General features: G+C 48.3%; 1 protein-coding gene across 1 annotated transcript in view; it reads left to right on the top strand.

Annotated features, from left to right (window-relative positions):
• Positions 1 to 4127, top strand: part of LOC135808831 (serine/threonine-protein kinase WNK1-like) — a 19310-nt gene extending 15183 nt beyond the window's left edge. The window contains exons 12-13 of the mRNA XM_065322061.1: positions 1 to 2105; positions 3150 to 4127. The exon at positions 1 to 2105 is cut by the window's left edge and continues 105 nt beyond it. Coding sequence (XP_065178133.1) covers positions 1 to 2105; positions 3150 to 3274 — 2230 coding nt within the window. The 3' untranslated portion in view covers positions 3275 to 4127. The remainder of the gene's footprint in view (positions 2106 to 3149) is intronic.
• The last annotated feature ends 14647 nt before the right edge of the window (positions 4128 to 18774 follow it).

Raw genomic sequence — 18774 nt, 5'->3', positions numbered from 1 at the left:
GTACAGCGGCGGTTCTTCGACGCCGTCCGATGGCCAGTTGGCGCGTTTTGGTAGTGCAGGGTCCCGGCCTGGACACCCGCTGTTGTCTATGAGTAACTCCAGTATCGGCAAAGCCCCCGCAGGTGTGCCAGCAGCGCCAGTAGCGCCATACCAGACTCACCACAGGACTGCGTCGGATGAGTACGTCCCGGATCCAGCGTACCTGCAGCAGACTGCTCCAGTACAGCCGCAGCAGCAGCAGCAACCACAGCAGCAGCCGCAACAACAGCAGCAGCAACCTCCACAGCAGCACCAGACAGGGCCAGTGCAGAAGACTTCCACCGTAACCCAACACCAAATGCACCCTGGCCCCACTACTGTTGTTCCAGCTCAGACTGTTTCCGCCACACTGCCCCAGCAGCAGCAGCAGCACACAAACTCAGCACAGGGACCGCAAGTAGCAATGCACGCCGCCAGTGCTTCCCAAGCGCATGCGCAGCTGATGCAGGACATGGTCGCGCAGCAGCAACAGCATCTCAATCTTATGGCTAGCAAACAATTCAACCAAACTGGCTATCAGAACAGTGGCCACAACACCATGCCCTCTCAGTCAGCACCATCTCAGCAGCTGCAGCAACAAGCACACCAGCCGTCACAGTACAGCCAGCAACAGCAGTCCGGAACACAGCAGCAGACCCATTCGAATGGCCATCCGCTGTCCCAGTCTACACAGCATGGCCATTCAGAAGCTGAAACGCAGTCCGGTGCTTTCCCTAGCCCGTACTTGCGCCACCCATCCAATCAGCAGCAGCAGCAGCAGCAGCAGCATCACCACTCAGGAGCTGCCCGCACCAGCCAAGACCATGCATCTCTCAGTCAGCCGTTGCGGCAGCAGGTTTTACACCAGCATGTGCAGCAGCAACAGCAGCACCAGCAGCAGCAACAGCAGCAGCAGCAGCAGCAAGCACAGCTGCACCAATTGCAGACTCAGCACCAACAACATGCCGGCGATAGTGTACCACAAACACCAGGAGTACCGCCCTACGGTGGCCAAGTAACACCGCATGCTGGTACTGCCTCTGTGCAGAGTTTCAACTACCAAAGTCACACAGCCAACGAGCGTGTCCACCAACAGCAGCAACAACCACACCAGCCATCCTCAGGACTGCCTGCAAGTGCAGATCCATCAGTTGGCCATTCTGGTCATTTTGTCCCACCACACCATGGTGGTAGCGGGCCTTCATCTGGGCGAAACCCTGGCCAAGCATCCATGCACCAGCCGCTGCAGAACACTTCCGGAGGACCCCTCAGTGTTCAGCAGGCCTATCCCTCAGGATCCTCGCAGCATCCTGGCCAATTCCCAGCTCAGAACCATGACCAGAAGTCAGGAGCTGCTAACAGTCACTTAACCATGCATGCCAATGTTCCACCGCACCAGCAGCAGCACCAGCAGCAGCAACATCATCACCAGCAGCTGCAGCAACAGCAACAACAACAGCAGCAGCAGCAGCCGCCTTTAGTAGCAGTGCCAAAGTATCTGGGCTCCTCAACAGAGTCGCTAAGTGAGCCGATGCAACAGAGCATTATGGACCCATCATATGGTAAGCAGGTACCAAGCAAGGCAATGCAACATCCCACTATTCCTATGCAACAACAGCATCATCAGCAGCAGCAGCCCCAACACCACCATCAACAAGTTCATCATCCGACGCAGCAGCAGCACCAACAGCCAAAGCAACAAGGTCAGCAACAGCTGCTTCATCAAGCGCAGCAGCAGCAAGCAGTTCCTACACCATCTCAGCATCAGATATCTCAACAACAACAGCAACAGCATATGGTCCAGCAGCAGCAACCAGTGAATTCTGCTGGTCAGTCTGGCCCACAGTATGCCAATGCAGGCACTTACGATCCTGCCAACAATCAGATGTCTGTGAATAACCTGGAGGACTTGCAGGCACTGACCTATGCAAACGTGGCTGCGAATACGATGAGCAACTCTCGGCAACAACCTGCATCAGGGCCACCGTCCAGACCTGTATCGCAGATGGGCGGTGACATGGCTGCAATGAAAAGCTTGTTTGTGCCAGTGGCTACAACTGCTGACGGAGCGATTAGCACTGCCCCAGGTCAGCTGTGGTGCGATGAAAATAGTTGTACATTGTGTAGTCCTGCACATGTACAGCCGTGGGCATAGAAATCCAACCCGCGAGCACGGTCAAAAGTAGCGCCGCGTTTCCACTTCGATGACATCATGCATGTTCGCAAAAATGATCCGAGGGCCGCAGCGGTTGCATGATCCTTGGCGCTGCTTTCGGCACGTGGGTGGGATGTCTTTGGCTATGACTGTTAGGGGTGATCCGGGTAACCCGGGTACGGGTTCAATCATGCTACATATCACGGTATCCATTGAAGCTACAACAATTTTGACTGTTAGCATGTAGCGCAGTGATCAGGTGATTGTGCACACTGTGCTCGTCGCGATGTAGTGTACTTGCATGACTTCGCGTATCCTCCTGGCGTGAAATCTGGAAGGCTACTGTAGCAAATTGTTGCCCGAAAATCTCTCTCCTATCAGAATGCCTGTAAAATACATGTTGCGCTTACGATCCCAAGCAAATGCAACGTTTTTGGAAATAGTATGGCGGATAAAGGGTACCCGATAACCCGCCCGTTAAGCCAGATACCCGTTTGTTACCTTAAAGGGTAACCGTTTCACCCCTAAATTGACTGTGCATGTATATGCATGACCACATGGTTTATATTTTATGTTCTGAGCTGTAGGCCGAATTGAGTGTTTGCTTCCGTGGCTGGGCGTTAATTGTCTTGCATTCTCGCTGTGCAGGAATTGTCTTGCATTCTCGCTGGGCAGGAATTGTCTTGCATTCTCACTGTGCAGGAATTGTCTTGCACTCTCACTGGGCAGGAATTGTCTTGCATTCTCGCTGGGCAGGAATTGTCTTGCATTCTCGCTGGGCAGGAATTGTCTTCCATTCTCGCTGGGCAGGAATTGTCTTGCATTCTCGCTGGGCAAGAATTGTCTTGCATTCTCCCCCGTCTGCTAGGTATCACCCTACTTGAATCTTTCCCCCCCCCCCCCATCGCAAACTGGCAAGTGTTTATCTCGACAGCTGGTTTCCCTCTGTTGTCTATTCTCTCTGGACACTTCACAGATCACCATCACAATGGTGGCGCCGCAGTGAGTGCTATGCCCAGTGTTGGCTTGCCCGCAGCGATGGGAACCACTAGTGGATCACAGCAACGTCAGATCAGCCCTCCAGATCTGAACAGCAGCTAACTTGCTGGCTGTTTTGTACTATCTGGGCACTGTGAAAGTTACGATGTTAGAATATCCTGTACGGCAACAGCGCATTCAGCCAGCTACCCGCACAACCTGCCCTGATAAGTTGAAATGTGAATCTTGATGAAGGTATCATCACTGCATCCAGCTCTGTATGTATGAGCTTGACTCTGGCTGGCAGTGCTCAGCGTGTTGTGTGAATGACGCATTGTCATGCCATTCCGGACGAATGTGCGCTCCAAAAGGTCTGTTCTTTCCCTTATGGGCCAGACTTATAGAATGCTCTCTCCAGTTGTTCTCTTCAGGTCATGCTTATCCCTTCACGATCTCAGAAATTACCTCAGCACCTGAAGTATTTGTATGTGTGTATGTATCTGTGCGCGAGAGAGTATGTGACTTGATACCACCGTTGAACAAACATGCGTACAGTCATCAAGTTGACCACATGTTCAAGCGTACAAGAATTTCAAGTTTTTTCTTTCCGTTAAAATATCGCACGATCAAACAGATTTTATCACACCTATTTTTTCTTGCAGAAGCTACCCCCCCCCCCTCTCTCTCTCTCTCCTCCCGTCCCCCATCACATTGCAGCCTTGTAACGTTACAACGGTTATGCAATGCCCTTTGACTATACTCCGGGTCACTGAGGCCGTGGTTTGTTTGCACCGAATTACATTTTAAACAGTGATCAGTTCCGTGCCCACTGCCGAGGACTTGCTGGCTTTGTCATCATTACTGTCTTGCACCGCCACTTCTGAGAGGCTCCTGTTTCGTTGTATTTTTAAATTCTAACCTTGTCGTTTCATTCTCCCCAGAAGTCTTTGCAACTGACACACAATACTATACTATATATTGCGCACTAAGTAGCCGAGCTGTTTCAGCTCTGCTCTAATAAGTGTGCGGAGCTGCGTTGGTGATGGATGTTGCAGGTAAGGCCTTTTGTACGGGCATAGTACTATCCTCCATACAACAAGAGACAGCATCGACGCCCATCGAAAAACATCCTAAAATTATTTTGTGAAAAGCTAGCAATGCTGAGATAAAGGATTTACATCGGTATGTGAGATCAGGGCGGGGGAAGGAGCGCAAATAAAAAAAAGGCCTGGTCGCCCTGACCCTCCAGGAAATCGCGATTCCACGGATGCAACAAATTTCGCGATTTTGGCCCAAACCCGCGATTTTCAGCAAAATCTGCTATTTCCCGCATTTTTTGTTGTTTTCTGCACTATATCTCACATTTGTATGCACTTTTCACGCAGTTCTTTCCGTGATCCTGTACTGCTGTAGGTTATTTACATGTACATGTACACAGTACGACTCCGGAGTAGATATACGATGCAACAAATTTCGTGATTTGGCCCAAATCCCTGTCCCCGGGGAAAATTGTGGAAAAAAATCGCAAAAACGCGGCAAAATATGGCATAATTTGCGGTAAATATGCGGTAAATATGCGGTGAATAATATTGATGTGCGGCAATTTTCAGTGAGTATGTAGTGAAATCAATCAGTTACAAGTCTCTGGTGTAAGCACTCGTCATATTTGAGTAAAAAGCCGCCACGATGAGACGTACATGTAGCTGACCGAACAGTGCACTGTGTACGTGTGTACGTGTAGTGCAACAAAAAAGTTCAAAAAACGCGGAAAACGCGGTCTTTTAAAAAAACGCGGAAAAAACGCGGCCGCGGAATCGCAATTTTCCCCGGGGACAGAAATCCGCAATTTTCTGCAAATAATTCCGCGAATTCCTGGCAAGTTCTGCATCATTCCGCACTTTTCGTCGCATTTTTTGTTACTTTCTGCCGCAATTTCTTGCGCAAGTTTTCGAGAGTTTTTTCCGCAAATAATTTAGGCTGCATTCGATTGTAGAAACTGGATATCGATCCGGTATATCCCCGCCGACCAGATCACTTCGATCGGACGGATACAATCGAATGTGCACAACCGATAATCCGTTTCAAGGCCTTAGCAACCGCGTTGCTACAGCTCATCCCGCAGTATCTCTGTACGCGTTGTGGTAAACTCTTGACCTAGTGTACGCATATTGCGAGTTTTGAGTAGATACGAGTCGTACTATCGAAATGAATCCGTCGAATCCGTCGAATCCGTCTCTGGGAGGTGGGTTGACTGGATCCGAATCCGTGCTCTCGGGATCCGGATTCGTACAATCGAACATGCACAAATTTGGCGAATCCGGGTCCGGGGCTGATGGATTCGTACAATCGAAGTACTACGCAGTGGATAGAAGACCTACGAACACCTGGATGTTGCGTTGATTCACTGGATCGAACTTAGCGGCACCGTGTAGATCTACCGGTGTACTGGACTGGATGGATCATTAACGCTACTACTACATGTAATACTACTGAGTACTTTTATAGTACAGTCATGTAGATGATCTACTCGTATTTATTTAGCTAGTGTCAGACAGTACTGTGCCACTAGTGGCCTAGTGCCAGTAGTGGGGCAGTACATGTAGTCCCACTCAAGCCACTGACTGTGAGTGTGGTGAGGGTGACGAGTGTAGGGCCATAGGGACACATTCATAGTTAGACGTAGACATGGCCTAGGATGGAACACCTGACCTCCTCCAGGCTAGATCCTCTCACTCCATTGGTCTCCAACATGAGTAATTATAAAGTCGCACATTCCAGTGCTGCCTGGTCGTGGGTCGGAGGCAGACCATGATGACACGAGTTCTAGCTGCCGACGTGGCCGGGGCATTCGATAAGGTGTCCCACCATGGAGTCCTACATGACGTCAGCTCCCTCACCAGATATGCGCATGCACATGAAACATTTCTTCCTCTTTGTTCTAAATAATCTTTGTTCTAAATAAACAACAACCATAGACAAAGTTGCCCTCTCCTCGGAGTTGTAATTTATTAGGCCCCAGGGTGGTATGTCCCGGGATTCATCTGTCTCCCCGTGAGCAGATACGACCTCTGCCATCTTGGGTGCCTAAACAGGCATCGATTTTACCCAACATCTCGATATTTTGCTCCGATTTTGCCGGCAATTTCCGCTCTTTCAATTCTTCGATATTTTGCCGAAAGAATTGCCGGCAGGATCTGTCTGGGCCTACCAGACGCTCCGTCGACCAACTGGTCTCGACATCGTCACGCTCTGGACGCACCAGATAAATGAGGGAAAGAGAAAGAACAGGGGGAGCGGGTGGGGGGTAGATTGAGAAAGAGAGCCTGTAGTTCAGCAAGTAACTTAGTTCAGCAAGTTCATGTAGCAGGTTTACAAGGCGTCGGTTGCTTGCATCCAGTTAAACCTGCGGAGCCAGCTAGCTACAGTCCTATCTCCCTGCTGCCGGCCATAGCTAAGATTCTGGACGCCATCATCGCCGAGCACCTCACCAGCTTCCTCAATAGGCAGGGATTAATTACCGACCACCAGTATGGCTTCGTCTCCTGCAAGTCGACACTCGATCAGCTAATTGTCCTGTCTTCAAGAGTGGCTAAAGCACTCGACAGGCGCACTGACTACCACGCTCTATTCTTGCATTTCGCGAAAGCGTTTGACAAGGTACCGCACACTGTTCTTCTCCGTCAGCTCGCTACTATCATATCCCCTGAAGCCGTTTCTTGGTTCACCAACTACCTCAGAAACCGTTCCTTCTGTGTCAAAGTTCTCTCTGCCAAGTCGTCGACCCACCCAGTTTCTGCAGGCGTTCCCCAGGGATCTCACCTTGGGCCCCATTCTTTTCATTCTCTACATTAATGCCCTTCCTCGCACCATATCGTCTGATGTCACTACTGGTGTGCTCTTATTTGCCGATGACACTACTCTTGGGAGAGCAGCCGGAGGACCTAACCAACAACAAATGGTCCACCCCCTCCAGGCCGCCACTGATGGCGTTCTGCAGTGGGCTGATTCAGTCGGAGGGTGCTTCAACACTTCGAAGTCTTGCACCATGCAGTTCTCTCCTAGAAGTCGTGCAGAACGTGCCCACCCTACTCATCCGACTCCGCACCTGAGAATGCAGGGAGATGACGTGTCTGATGTAACGACTCACCGACACCTTGGAGTCATCTTGGACTCTAACCTCGACTTCACCAACCACGTCGCCAGTCTCGCCACCATCACGACAAAGTTTCGCCAGCGAGCAGTCCTGCTGATCCACATGACCAAGCGTATCACCCAACCGTAGCCAGCCGCTTTAATTTCAACTCTCCAGTGCTCAGGCTACTACCCTTGAACGGCTACATACAGGCAAGAGTGGCACGTGTGATCCTGCGGCAGTATGGCGTGTACCCTCCTCAAACGGGGCCGAAAGCGCCTCACTCTTCGCGCACCTCCAGTGGCCCAGCCTCGCATAGCGAAGATACATTCAGTGCCTTCTTGAGCTCCACCACCTTATCAATAGCCAGATGACGACCCTGGAGGACCTAGGCTACTCAGTGTCAAACAGCGCCAGGCGCCCCCAACATCTACTCCCACCTGCTAGAGCCAGCACACCCACCCGTGCCACCTTTCTCTTTGTCACCACTGCCACATGGAACTCCCTCCCGGCTGCCATTCGCACTGTATCCAGCCCAAAATATTTTACCGCTCTTGTCCGCACACACTTTGCTATCACCCGTTATGAGCCCTCTGCCACTCTGGCTCTGGTTTCATTCCACGTAGAGTAGCGATGTCATAGAGCACTGTGTTATACTTATAGTACTACCACCCCCTATTCTCCGAGGCAGGGAGTTCCATGCGCTCAGCACGCAAGCAAGGAAAGCCTTGGCCATGGTTGAGCGGGAACGGCGAGGCAGGCTACATGCCAAGGGAAAGTCGTGTGACTGGCGTCGCTGGGCGGAGAGACGGGTGTTGGGGGTTTCATCCGCCAGCTGGAGTGGTTTGGGCATAATCTCTTTCAAGGGGCTCGTCGGTGGTCCAGCTACCGAGGAAAGAGTTACTTTATACGTACCTCTCCTGCCCTGAAAGTATCAATGGCACTCGGATGTCCGTGCTCCGAACCCTTGCTCCGAGAAGCAGCTTGACGAAGAAGGCATGGTCCTCTGACGCCAGATCCTTACTAAGGTTGATGCAGCAACTCCTGGAGGTACTGCTAGACATACTTGGGACATAAGCTAAGAAAACCGCAGAGCGAGAAAATCTGCATCCGCACTCAAATTTGAAAGCATAGTCAGGTAGATCCTGATGTACTAGTACAGGTGATTAGATGTAGCATGCCCAACGTTGCAACAGAGGCTGGTCGCAAAATCCGTAACAATGATTTACGAGGAGTTCTTTTTAGAAATCATGGAGAGCCATGTCGGAGAAGACTAGACGGACGCGAAGTGAATGATCAAACAGACGAAGAGGAGTTTTCCTTTTATGCCATAGGCTCTGGCCATAGCATCTCTTGCGATACTGAAATACAACGGGAAACACTGATCATTTTATAAATTTGGACCTGGAAAGAAGGAGCGGCTATAAACAGAAAGAGCTTGTTCCAAATAACTGCCTTTGCCGAGTCCAGCTCAGCAGGCTCGAAAAGAGCTAGAATTTCTCACGGACGCAGTACCTTGAAGTCGATTTGAGTGCTCAGCAGCGCGTGTCTTGGTGAAGCACGTACAGTTTGTCGTGGACGATTGTAATGCAAGGCCTACAGTCAAGTGCTATCAGAAAAGAACTTGAGTGTTGTGGCCAACCATTTGTCTCCACGCAACCTCAGGAGAAGAAGACAGCCAGCGGCAAGCAGAGGATATCTGGATGTAGAGCGGCAAAATAACGCCAGTCTGACCACGTGTTTCAGGATTTCTGCAAATGGGAGGGATCTCGATCTGGCATCGTCTCTCAGGAACTGGCCTCACTTGAGCTGTTTCAGATGGAAACATTTTTCACAGAGTGGAAGCAGTGACAGCTTACCTGCAGGCAGGAATACCACTTCCTATGATAAGCTTCCAGCATCCAAATGATCACCAGCAATAATGGTTTCACCTCTCACTACATGGATACTGAAGCAAGGGAAAAGATTTGATACACCCACTATTCAGCCACAGTCCTGCATCAAAGTTGCAATGGATCCGATGGAGAGCAGCCAATGGAGGCGCGATCATGTCTTATAGTGCTAAGAAGTGGCGGAGCTCGTGAGAGATATTGTAGCAGCTTCAGCCTTGGAGGCAGATCATGCGACTAAATGCATCCTTTCCTGGAAGTTTGACAATGCGTAGCCTTTCTTCCATTTTTGTTCCAAACCAAGAGCATTATAGCCCTTGTTGAATCATTATAATCAGCATTACAAGGTAGTTTTTGGAGCATTATGATAAGCATTATACGAACATGTTTGGAGCATTATCCGCTGGACCCTATTATTGGGCCAGTACAGGTAAAATTAAAAAATGAATAAAAGGGTAGACGTACTGCGTATACCGGCGCACCAGTGCCGGGGCACAGATTTTTTATGTTTCTGGCTACCGTACCCCGTAAGAAGACCTTCTGTGGGGACTGCCCTATTAAAATATAAATAAAATTAAAAATAATAATCTACTGACTCGACGGCATGTACATTGTAGATCCATACCGGTATCTTTTCTCTATTATTATCTATTCTCTTTCAGGCGTGGGCCATCCCTTGGACTATCAAAGTGGGTGCCTTCGGTATTTGAAAATACATGTAAATAAATAAATAAAACGGTATCCCTACAATCAAGACTGGCAAGAGTGCATAAACAGTTTATTTAGAAAAGCGATCCTGTAACTGTCAGCTTTTCTATGTGTTCACATGGCAAGAAAAACGACACCGCTATGCTACGTAAGTTTCTACGTAAGGTGCTCGGTATTTCACTTAGGCTACGTAAGTCTCTACGTAAGGTGCTCGGTATTAGATCTACCAACGGGTGCTAGCCGCGTGCGGTGCACGTGCACGGCAGACGAGAATGTGTTGCATGCATGCATGCAGTGCAGTCCGTGTTCGAACGTTCGGGTGCATGCGCGAGGAACTTCCTTCTTTGGAACTGCTTCTTGTATGAGCTGTTTTGGATATTTCGTCTCCTGGCCTGGCTTATTTCGTTTCGGCGCTGCTGAGACCTCCTTTCGCGGAATATTACTCAATGACAGGTGAGTTGACCAGTTCCCTTTGATTCATTTCCTTGTGTTGACTCTTTCATTTACGAAAAGTGTGCTGATTTTGGGCGGAATGCACTAAAATTAATAATGGAAAAGCTGACAGGATCTCTTTGTTTCCTTCGATTCATTTTAATATTATATATATATTTGCTTATGCTCACCCTTTCATTTACGGAAACGTGTGCTGATTTTATTCGGATTTACATGTAGATCCATAATTTTTTATCTCTTTGCCCTTGTCTACAGTGTGCGAAGAACGCGAGTTCACCTTCTTAAAGGGGAAGTATACCCTAAAATCAAATTTTCACCAGTTGTAGTCTTCTGGGTGCTGAGTCGAATGGTCTTGGTCCGAGGAAGCTGAGACGCTCCCTTCCTCCTTTATTCCCAATCGAACTCTCGCACTTCCACCGAAACTGGGTGACTGCGCCCTACTAGATGGGGATTTGTATGCAAAATGTCACTAAAAGCGCCATTTCGTTCTTATAAAAGCACGGATGACCGCGATTGGCCCATATGTTGTAGTCTTTGGGACGCTGAGTCGACTGGTTTTGGTCCGAAAAGGCTGCGATGCAGCGTTCCTCCTTTATTCCCAATCGAACATGGTTGAACAAGCGGTCACGTGCTCCTGCGTACACCTGGTCACCGTGCCTGCAGGGTACAACTTACTAGCCTGTTTGACCTTTTTTGGGTGCAGTCCTGTCACTCGGGTTGAACTCGAGTTGAACCTTGGTGTGAAAGTTGTCGCCTGCTGGCGCGGTGACCAGGTGATTTGGGCACCCAGGAGCACGTGACCGCTTGTTCAACCATGTTCGATTGGGAATAAAGGAGGAACGCTGCATCGCAGCCTTTTCGGACCAAAACCAGTCGACTCAGCGTCCCAAAGACTACAACATATGGGCCCAGGGGACACGATAACGGTCGGACATCGGACATTACGGAGCATCAGCAAATCGAATATTCGAATGAAATTCGAGAATCGTCACGAAAAGCACTCAATCAGTCGAAACTAGGGCTTTGTTCGACTGAAAAATGCCCGCAAACAGAAAATACTTTTCGAATACTTTTCGAATGCTCCGCGCGTGCTCTAGTACACGGCGCACTACGAGTACTCATTCTTGCGCATGTAGCTACTGTACTACTAGTTCTTACTAAAGTACTAGTCCGGACTTCTTGTCAATCTTGACGCTTTCCTCTCTCTCGAACTGTGAAACGTTTTATCAAGTGTGCATTTTGTTTCATTTCAAGTATCCTGGAATCATGGCTTTGTCACCAACTACCAGCCCCGGTATGCCTCCTGCTCCCAGTACTGCAGTAGCCCTGCTGGCGTTGTCTCGGCATCTGCGTCTATCGTGAGTTCCCCGCAGGGAGAGGGCAACTCAAAGTGCGCCAAATATTTGAGGGTCGACCTTACCATGGATCTCATTCTGCTGAGGCAGTGTAGGGCCCACCCTCACCTATTCGTCCGCAAATCACCTGATATGCAAGGGATAGCGGAGGAGCTCGGCCGAGATCCGCCTTTTCAAGGGGTCTCCAAGAGAGATCCTATCGCCAATAGCCTGAATCGGATGAAGCATCCGCCGCTTCGCGTCATCCCCAAAGGCAATGAGAAACAACAGCAACTCCGTTCATTGCACATCCCAAAATCCCAGTCCTCAACTGCTCAAGCTAAAAAAAACTCGATTCGAAAATACTGGACTGCGCTACATGCTGAACCTCTTTTTCATTCGAATTTTCTCTCTGATTTTCTTTTTGCCATTCGAATAATCAAATCGAAAATTCGATTTGCTGATGCTCCGTATTGTCCGACCATTTTCGATTCGAATCCGGCGCTTTTTTTCTTGAACGGACCATCTTTTCCATCGAAATTCACAAAATAGCGTCGCTGGGAAAGAGAACGGTTGAGGACAATGGCGCTCGGCCTGGGAAGAAGTCTCACGAAGTCGGAGCAGCAACCTGTGACAAGAGGGTTTCACAGCAAGACAGGGAGCTGTCCACTTCAGTGTAGGTCCAGTTTGAGCGTAGCAAACGATCGAGGAGTTTTGAAATGAAATTTCTTCGCTTTCTCGCTACAGTAGGAACTATTACGTGAGGCGCTTGTACAATCTGAAATATTGAAAACGTCCCTGTTCCAGGGAAACAAGGCGTCAGAAATGTGTGCCAGCTTGCGATATGCCTCTATCGAAAGGAGCAGTCTTCTGCAAATCCAGTCAATTACGCTCCTGTTGCACAGGCGCTGTGCAAGATCGACGGAACAGCAGCAGCGAAGGTTAGTCAGAAATTCAACGTCGCGTAGAAACAACGTGCTGTTCAAAGAGCACATCGCGTTTGCAAAGATGGGTGCTTTCAGCCAACTCGAGTAGTGACATGTTGTCGATCTTGGAGCTGGCAACAAGAAGTTAGAATGGGCAAGCAGGTGCCCACTTTGTCTTTTGCCGACTGCGTAAAAATGAATGTCTTTGATCTGCCGCTGAAAAACCAGCTCAAATCCGAAATGTGCAGAAACGCTACACGCTCATGTCACAGTTGCTATGTTTGCTGAAAAACGCACAGCGATTTGAATGAGTGTTACACTACTTGAGATCTGTGTGATGATAATCCTTGATGTGACCAGCAATACCGCAGTGTGATGTAGCATGTACATGCATGTGTGCATTATGCAGTGGTGTCGTGTGTGACTTGAAATTGGTGAAGACAATAATAATATCTCCACGTAAGCTTTTTACAATAATAATTATTTTTTTTATTATGAGTACCAGACTTGTAAAAAAATCACAGTGTCCGGCCATGTCCGACCGGTTCCAGAAGTGGCAGGACATTGTGTCAGAGCAATTTCGAAATCTTATCGTGTCCCCTGGGGCCAATCGCGGTCATCCGTGCTTTTATAAGAACGAAATGGCGCTTTTAGTGACATTTTGCATACAAATCCCCATCTAGTAGGGCGCAGCCACCCAGTTTCGGTGGAAGTGCGCGAGTTCGATTGGGATTCAAGTAGGAAGGGAGCGTCTCAGCTTCCTCGGACCAAGACCATTCGACTCAGCACCCAGAAGACTACAACTGGTGAAATTTTGAATTTAGGGTATACTTCCCCTTTAACGGTAAGGCTTATGTTAGGGTTGGTTCACATATCGCCGGTACGCGCCGGGAGTCACCGGCGGTGGGCTTCTTGCAACCTCTCCCGGCGCATTGCGATTGTGTGAACCCGTGCAGTCGTAACAAAGTCATACGGTAAAATATCGCAAGGGACCGCCGGCAAAGTTGGACAGTGCCCAACTCTTGCGATCTGCCCCGGCGCCGATCCCGTACAAGTTTGACCAAAAGTGGTTTGTGAACCGTTCGCGCCGGCTGCCGGGAGCCAGACTTTGTCAAAATATCAAACCAATACTTGTCCTAAATTTTCCTAAATTGAAGCTAGAGAGGAGGTCCGTTCGCTATTCTTGTAGTCGCTTCAAGCTGGCAAATAAGTCAGCATACCAGCCCGTCCTTCTCGGATGATCTGCTTGACCATTGTGCAACTTATGAGACAAATACAATTGAAACAAATAAAAAATATGATGGATACATTGGCAAGTCCTTGTGACTTCCCCAACGTTTGCAAGCATAATTTCGACACCATCGCTTACTAGACTGCAATAAAATGTGTAGAAGTATTTTCATGATCTCCAGTAAAAGGTAGCACCGAGTGGCCATCACCGAAAGACCTTGAACTACTGAAGAAACATAGAATTCAAGCTTCAATTGGCAAACCTGTCGTAGCATTTGGGCACATTCTGTACTATTGTAGTAGATTTGGTACTCGAACCGTATGCGCAACGGATCGGGAGCTGGCTCACTGCCGATGTCTTGCGGTGCCGATTTTGCTTATGTGAACCAACCCTTAGATGTGTTGTCGAAATACTCGTATTCATTGTACATTGGTACGTTACAAGTAAGGCACTGGTCAGTGGCATACTATCGTTGGCAGTTCCCAATCTGGAGGGAAAGGTTCAAGGACCCATTGACCGAGTTTGCAAAATATATTCGCATATCAGGGAAAATCGCCATTGTGGAGGGGATCAGTAACTTGTTTGCTTCATACGAAACAAGACAATGGGTGCAGTCTCGTCTCGTGAAGATCTTGTACTTGTATGATTGGATTTGTTTACTCAAGTCTGGGCTGTTTGATTTATTATTTGTGAGTACCGCCGAGATTGCACTGCCCCAAATAAAGTTTCGTGCCGCCAAAGCAAGAATTATGATCTGCAATCTGTTTGTAGTACATGTACCTGCAAGAATGTGCTGTACATGTATCGTACTTTCTCTGTTGCTGTTTCAGTTGCCGTCATGTTTCTAAAGAAAGGTTCAGTAGAGAGGTTCTGCAAAACGAAAATTCGAACGAAGTTTCGCGACAGTCCTTGCGAAAGTGTGTACGAATTTTTGCACGAATTTTGCGTTCTGCACATTTTCGTAGTTTGCGCGGGCCAAGTGCACGTACGCCATGACCCGATCTCACGAATTTTCCTACGACAGTTCATTTCGCGTCCAAAGTTGCGAAAGTTCGTGCGAAGTTTAGCACTTCATGACATAGAACGAAAGTTTGTACGCATTTTCGTTTTGCAGAACCTCTCTGGTGACTCATTTCATAGCCAGCAATCGCATGTCATCACGTACATTGAAAATCAACATAATTTTTCGAATCGAAATTTTTTTCAGGATCACTTTTCAACGAGGACGAAGCAAAGTCGGCCGAACGAAGCCTAGAGGAAGAAAATCACCCTCTCCACTTCACCATCACGATACTGACATAGATACGAGATGAAACAACTAAAAAATCCACAAGAAAACTGTACGGCCATCATCGCGCTGACTTTGGTCTGACTTTGGTCTGAGAATTTCTATCACGATCAAAAATGTACGAGGAGCACTCAAAAATAAGCAACAGACGTACCTCTATCGCTCTCTACTCCTTTTTGAAGGCACAAAAGTCGACTCTCCACTTTCAAACCAGGAACCAGACATACCAGTGGTCCTTTTCAGCTGCTCCACGAACGCAGGAAATGTTCACCAAGGGGCGCAGAGCAGCATCCATTCCAGAAAAAGAGCTAAAATACGAGTGAGACTGCATGCCTGAGTACATGAGTACATGTATGAGTACATGCAGAAAATAGTCGATTTCAGCGTTTCTGCTCCAAACAGCAACTAGCTTCGACTAGAAACAAAGATTACACCAAAGGATCAAACAACAACCATTTTCTGCAGTTTTTTTGCAGATGGCTTCCTTGTGCTTGGGCCAGCACGCCAAAAATCACACCTCGGAGGAGTACAAAAATTACAACTCTCAGATGTCCTCGATTGCTGGCCATGTGTTTCATATGAGACGAGTCAATGATTTGGTGTGGCTTAGAATCATCTTTCGCTGTAGAAGAAATCTATTCGTATGTTTATTGGAGAAATAATTGTATTCACTGGTTATAAATAGGTTAAGACAAACTCACAGAATAAATACCATCGGTCCCTTGGTGTTCGTCCTAAAGAGGTTCGACTGGATATCATTCATACTCACCAAAAGATGTGTAAGATTTTATTATTATGGAGTGCCTTGTTTACCTCTCAGTACCTCCAACCATTGCCTTGCCCCTTTTATCCTCAGGATCAGTGTAGTTGTTGGAAGGAGGTGTCGGACTCAGCAATGTATTTGTTTACATTTTAATACATGTTTATTGTTCCTCTTTTGCTGTGTTGTTTTAGAAAATCGTGGACTAACAGTTTGAAGTCATTGAACTACTTCCAAAAGTTGTATCGACATCAACAGGATTACGATTTCAGTGCAATATGATGCAGGATGACCTTATCACGAAAACCCATGATTATAAACCATTATAAACACAGAATCAACAAAAACATCTGCGACACGCACCTGGTTACATTTCTCAAATAAATCTGATCGAGGGTGGGGAGATTTGAAATATCTGAAAGGCAAGACAATTTTATGACAGAGTCATGAAATTCTGCTAGAGCAACATGCACAGAATGACCTCCGTATAAAAAAATGTATCACCACTGTCCACCACTACGTACTACTCACATGTTTCCCCGCAGAAGAACATGCATTTTGCCATTTTCTGCAAGAAAAGGCTTGCACATCAATGCGTATAATACGGTATTGATCTCTTGATATGATGTGAAGGCCATCATTTAGTTTAAATTTACATATTGATATAGGGCATTCCATTGATTGGTGACAGAAAAAACAAAAGAAATTATAGCAATAAAAACTGCTTTATGGCAGTTTTCTAAAAAAGGTTATTGTGTTCTAGTCCATGGACCCCGTCTAAAAAGTAAGAAATTAACGAAATGTGATAGCCGAAAATTAAAATTTCACACAAAACCTCACAATAATCACACACAGAATGAAAAGCTACATGTAGAAGACCTTTTCCCCTCGTGATTAGGCCCTGGCGGATAATGCTCGAAAAGGTGGCAGATTCTGCTCGAAAAGCAGTGAAATTGGCAGAACCATACAAACCTTATGGCGTGCAGTTCCTCGAATTCTGCTCCATTTCTTTATGCACATACCAAACATGCATGAAACTTACCAGAAAAGTACCGAATTCTGCCAATTTTTCCTGGATACATGTACGACCTACGACTTGACTTGTTTGTTTGTATTTATTTTGATTCGCAAATTCAAACGGGCATAGAACCCAATAACATGAAAGCGAATATGAAAATTATAATGAGAATGAGAATTTAAATGCTCTTCAGCATAGAGTCAGCGGTACATCAGAGGGAGATCGGGTACAACAGAAAGAAAACAGAAAAAAAACAGAAGATTGCGCTTGTCTTCAGCATCTACAGCCTACAGGGCACAGGTATAGGGGATTACCTGCGTGCGAAACTGCTGAGCGTGATGGATGGCACGGATGTCGCTGGGGAGGGCATTCCATAATACAGCACCCTTGCAAGCAAAGCGCCCCCGCCCCGCAACTGAATGGGAAACTGGCACGCACAAGCCCATGGCAGATTGGAGCCGAGTAGGGCCGGGTGCAGCGGGGGTTAGCAGGGCTTGCAACTCTGGACTTGCCAGTGCATAACGACAGCGCCACACCAGGTATGCTAGCTTCTGATTGAAGACTTCTGCCACACGGAACACTGCCATGCGCTCCAGCAGGTCGCGGGCAGACGACCACGGAGGGCGGCCAAAGACAGCACGAGCCCCACTGTTCTGCAGGACCTGTAGACGGTCGAGGTACCTTCTTTGCAGTGAGCTAGAGTACGCGTTGGAAGCATACAGCAGGTCAGACATGATCAGCGATCTAAAGTAGGTCATGCGTGACTGGTGATTCAGGCAGCGGCGCATTCGCCAGAGTGCTCCGATCTTCTGCGACACGCGTGCAGAACATTTGGCAATGTGGGCGTGCCAGGACATGCCGGAATCGATTGTGGCGCCAAGATAACGAGCACTTAGCACACTAGGCAGTGAAGTGGCATGGCAGACGACCTGTAGATCAGCTGTGTGCTGACGGCCGGCAGGAATTGGCACTACTTGGCTCTTGCCAGCATTGAGGATCAGGCCTCGATCCTTCAGCCAGTCTGCAAGGATTGTAACCGAAGCAGATAAGACATCGGATACCTCCTGTGCTGTTCGCCGGCTGCACGCGAGCGCAATGTCGTCAGCGAATTGAACTGACTCGGACTGGCCAAGTACAGCGGGGACCTCGCGGGTGTAAAGGCTGAACAGAATGGGGCCCAGCACCGAACCTTGGGGGACACCACTCGTGCAAACTGATATAGAGCTAGTCCGCGACCCCAGACAGACACGTTGAGTGCGACCGGATAGGTAGCTGGCGAACCAGTCCAAGGCAGAACCGGACACCCCAACACTGTGGAGATCCTGCAATAGCTTGACATGTTGGACTTTATCGAAGGCTTTGGACATGTCTAACAGGCATACACCTGTGAATAGGCCCTGGTCCTTGGCTGTTAGGATGCGGTTTGACATAAGGACTAATGCGTCTTCGGTAGAGTGGCCACGCCTGAACGCAAACTGGGTTGTTGGTAACGATGCTGTTATGTCCAGGAAGGTGATGAGCTCCTTCTGAACCAACTTCTCTAGCAGCTTGGAGAGTATGGGTAGAAGGGATACAGGGCGGAAGTTAGTTGGCAGCGATGGATCACCAGATTTATGCAGTGGGATGACATTAGCTAGCTTGAACGCCGAAGGCACATGTCCGCACGACAGCGAGGCATTGAACAGGCTAGTGACAGACGGCGCCAAAACGTCACAGCAGAGTTTGAGGACTGCCCCTGGTACGCCATCGCTGCCTGTTGCCTTCGCGGGATTAACTTGCTGGAGTAGCCGTTCAACAGCACGGATACTGACATGTGAGAACTTGGGGAGGGAAGTGCGGGGTGGAGGCCCGAGGGGAGCAGACAAAGTTTGCGGTCGACAGTCA

This window comes from Sycon ciliatum, chromosome 2 (genome assembly GCF_964019385.1).
Source record: "Sycon ciliatum chromosome 2, ocSycCili1.1, whole genome shotgun sequence".
In the NCBI taxonomy this organism is placed as follows: Eukaryota; Metazoa; Porifera; class Calcarea; order Leucosolenida; family Sycettidae; genus Sycon; species Sycon ciliatum.
This window is presented reverse-complemented; position numbering and strand designations above follow the sequence as displayed.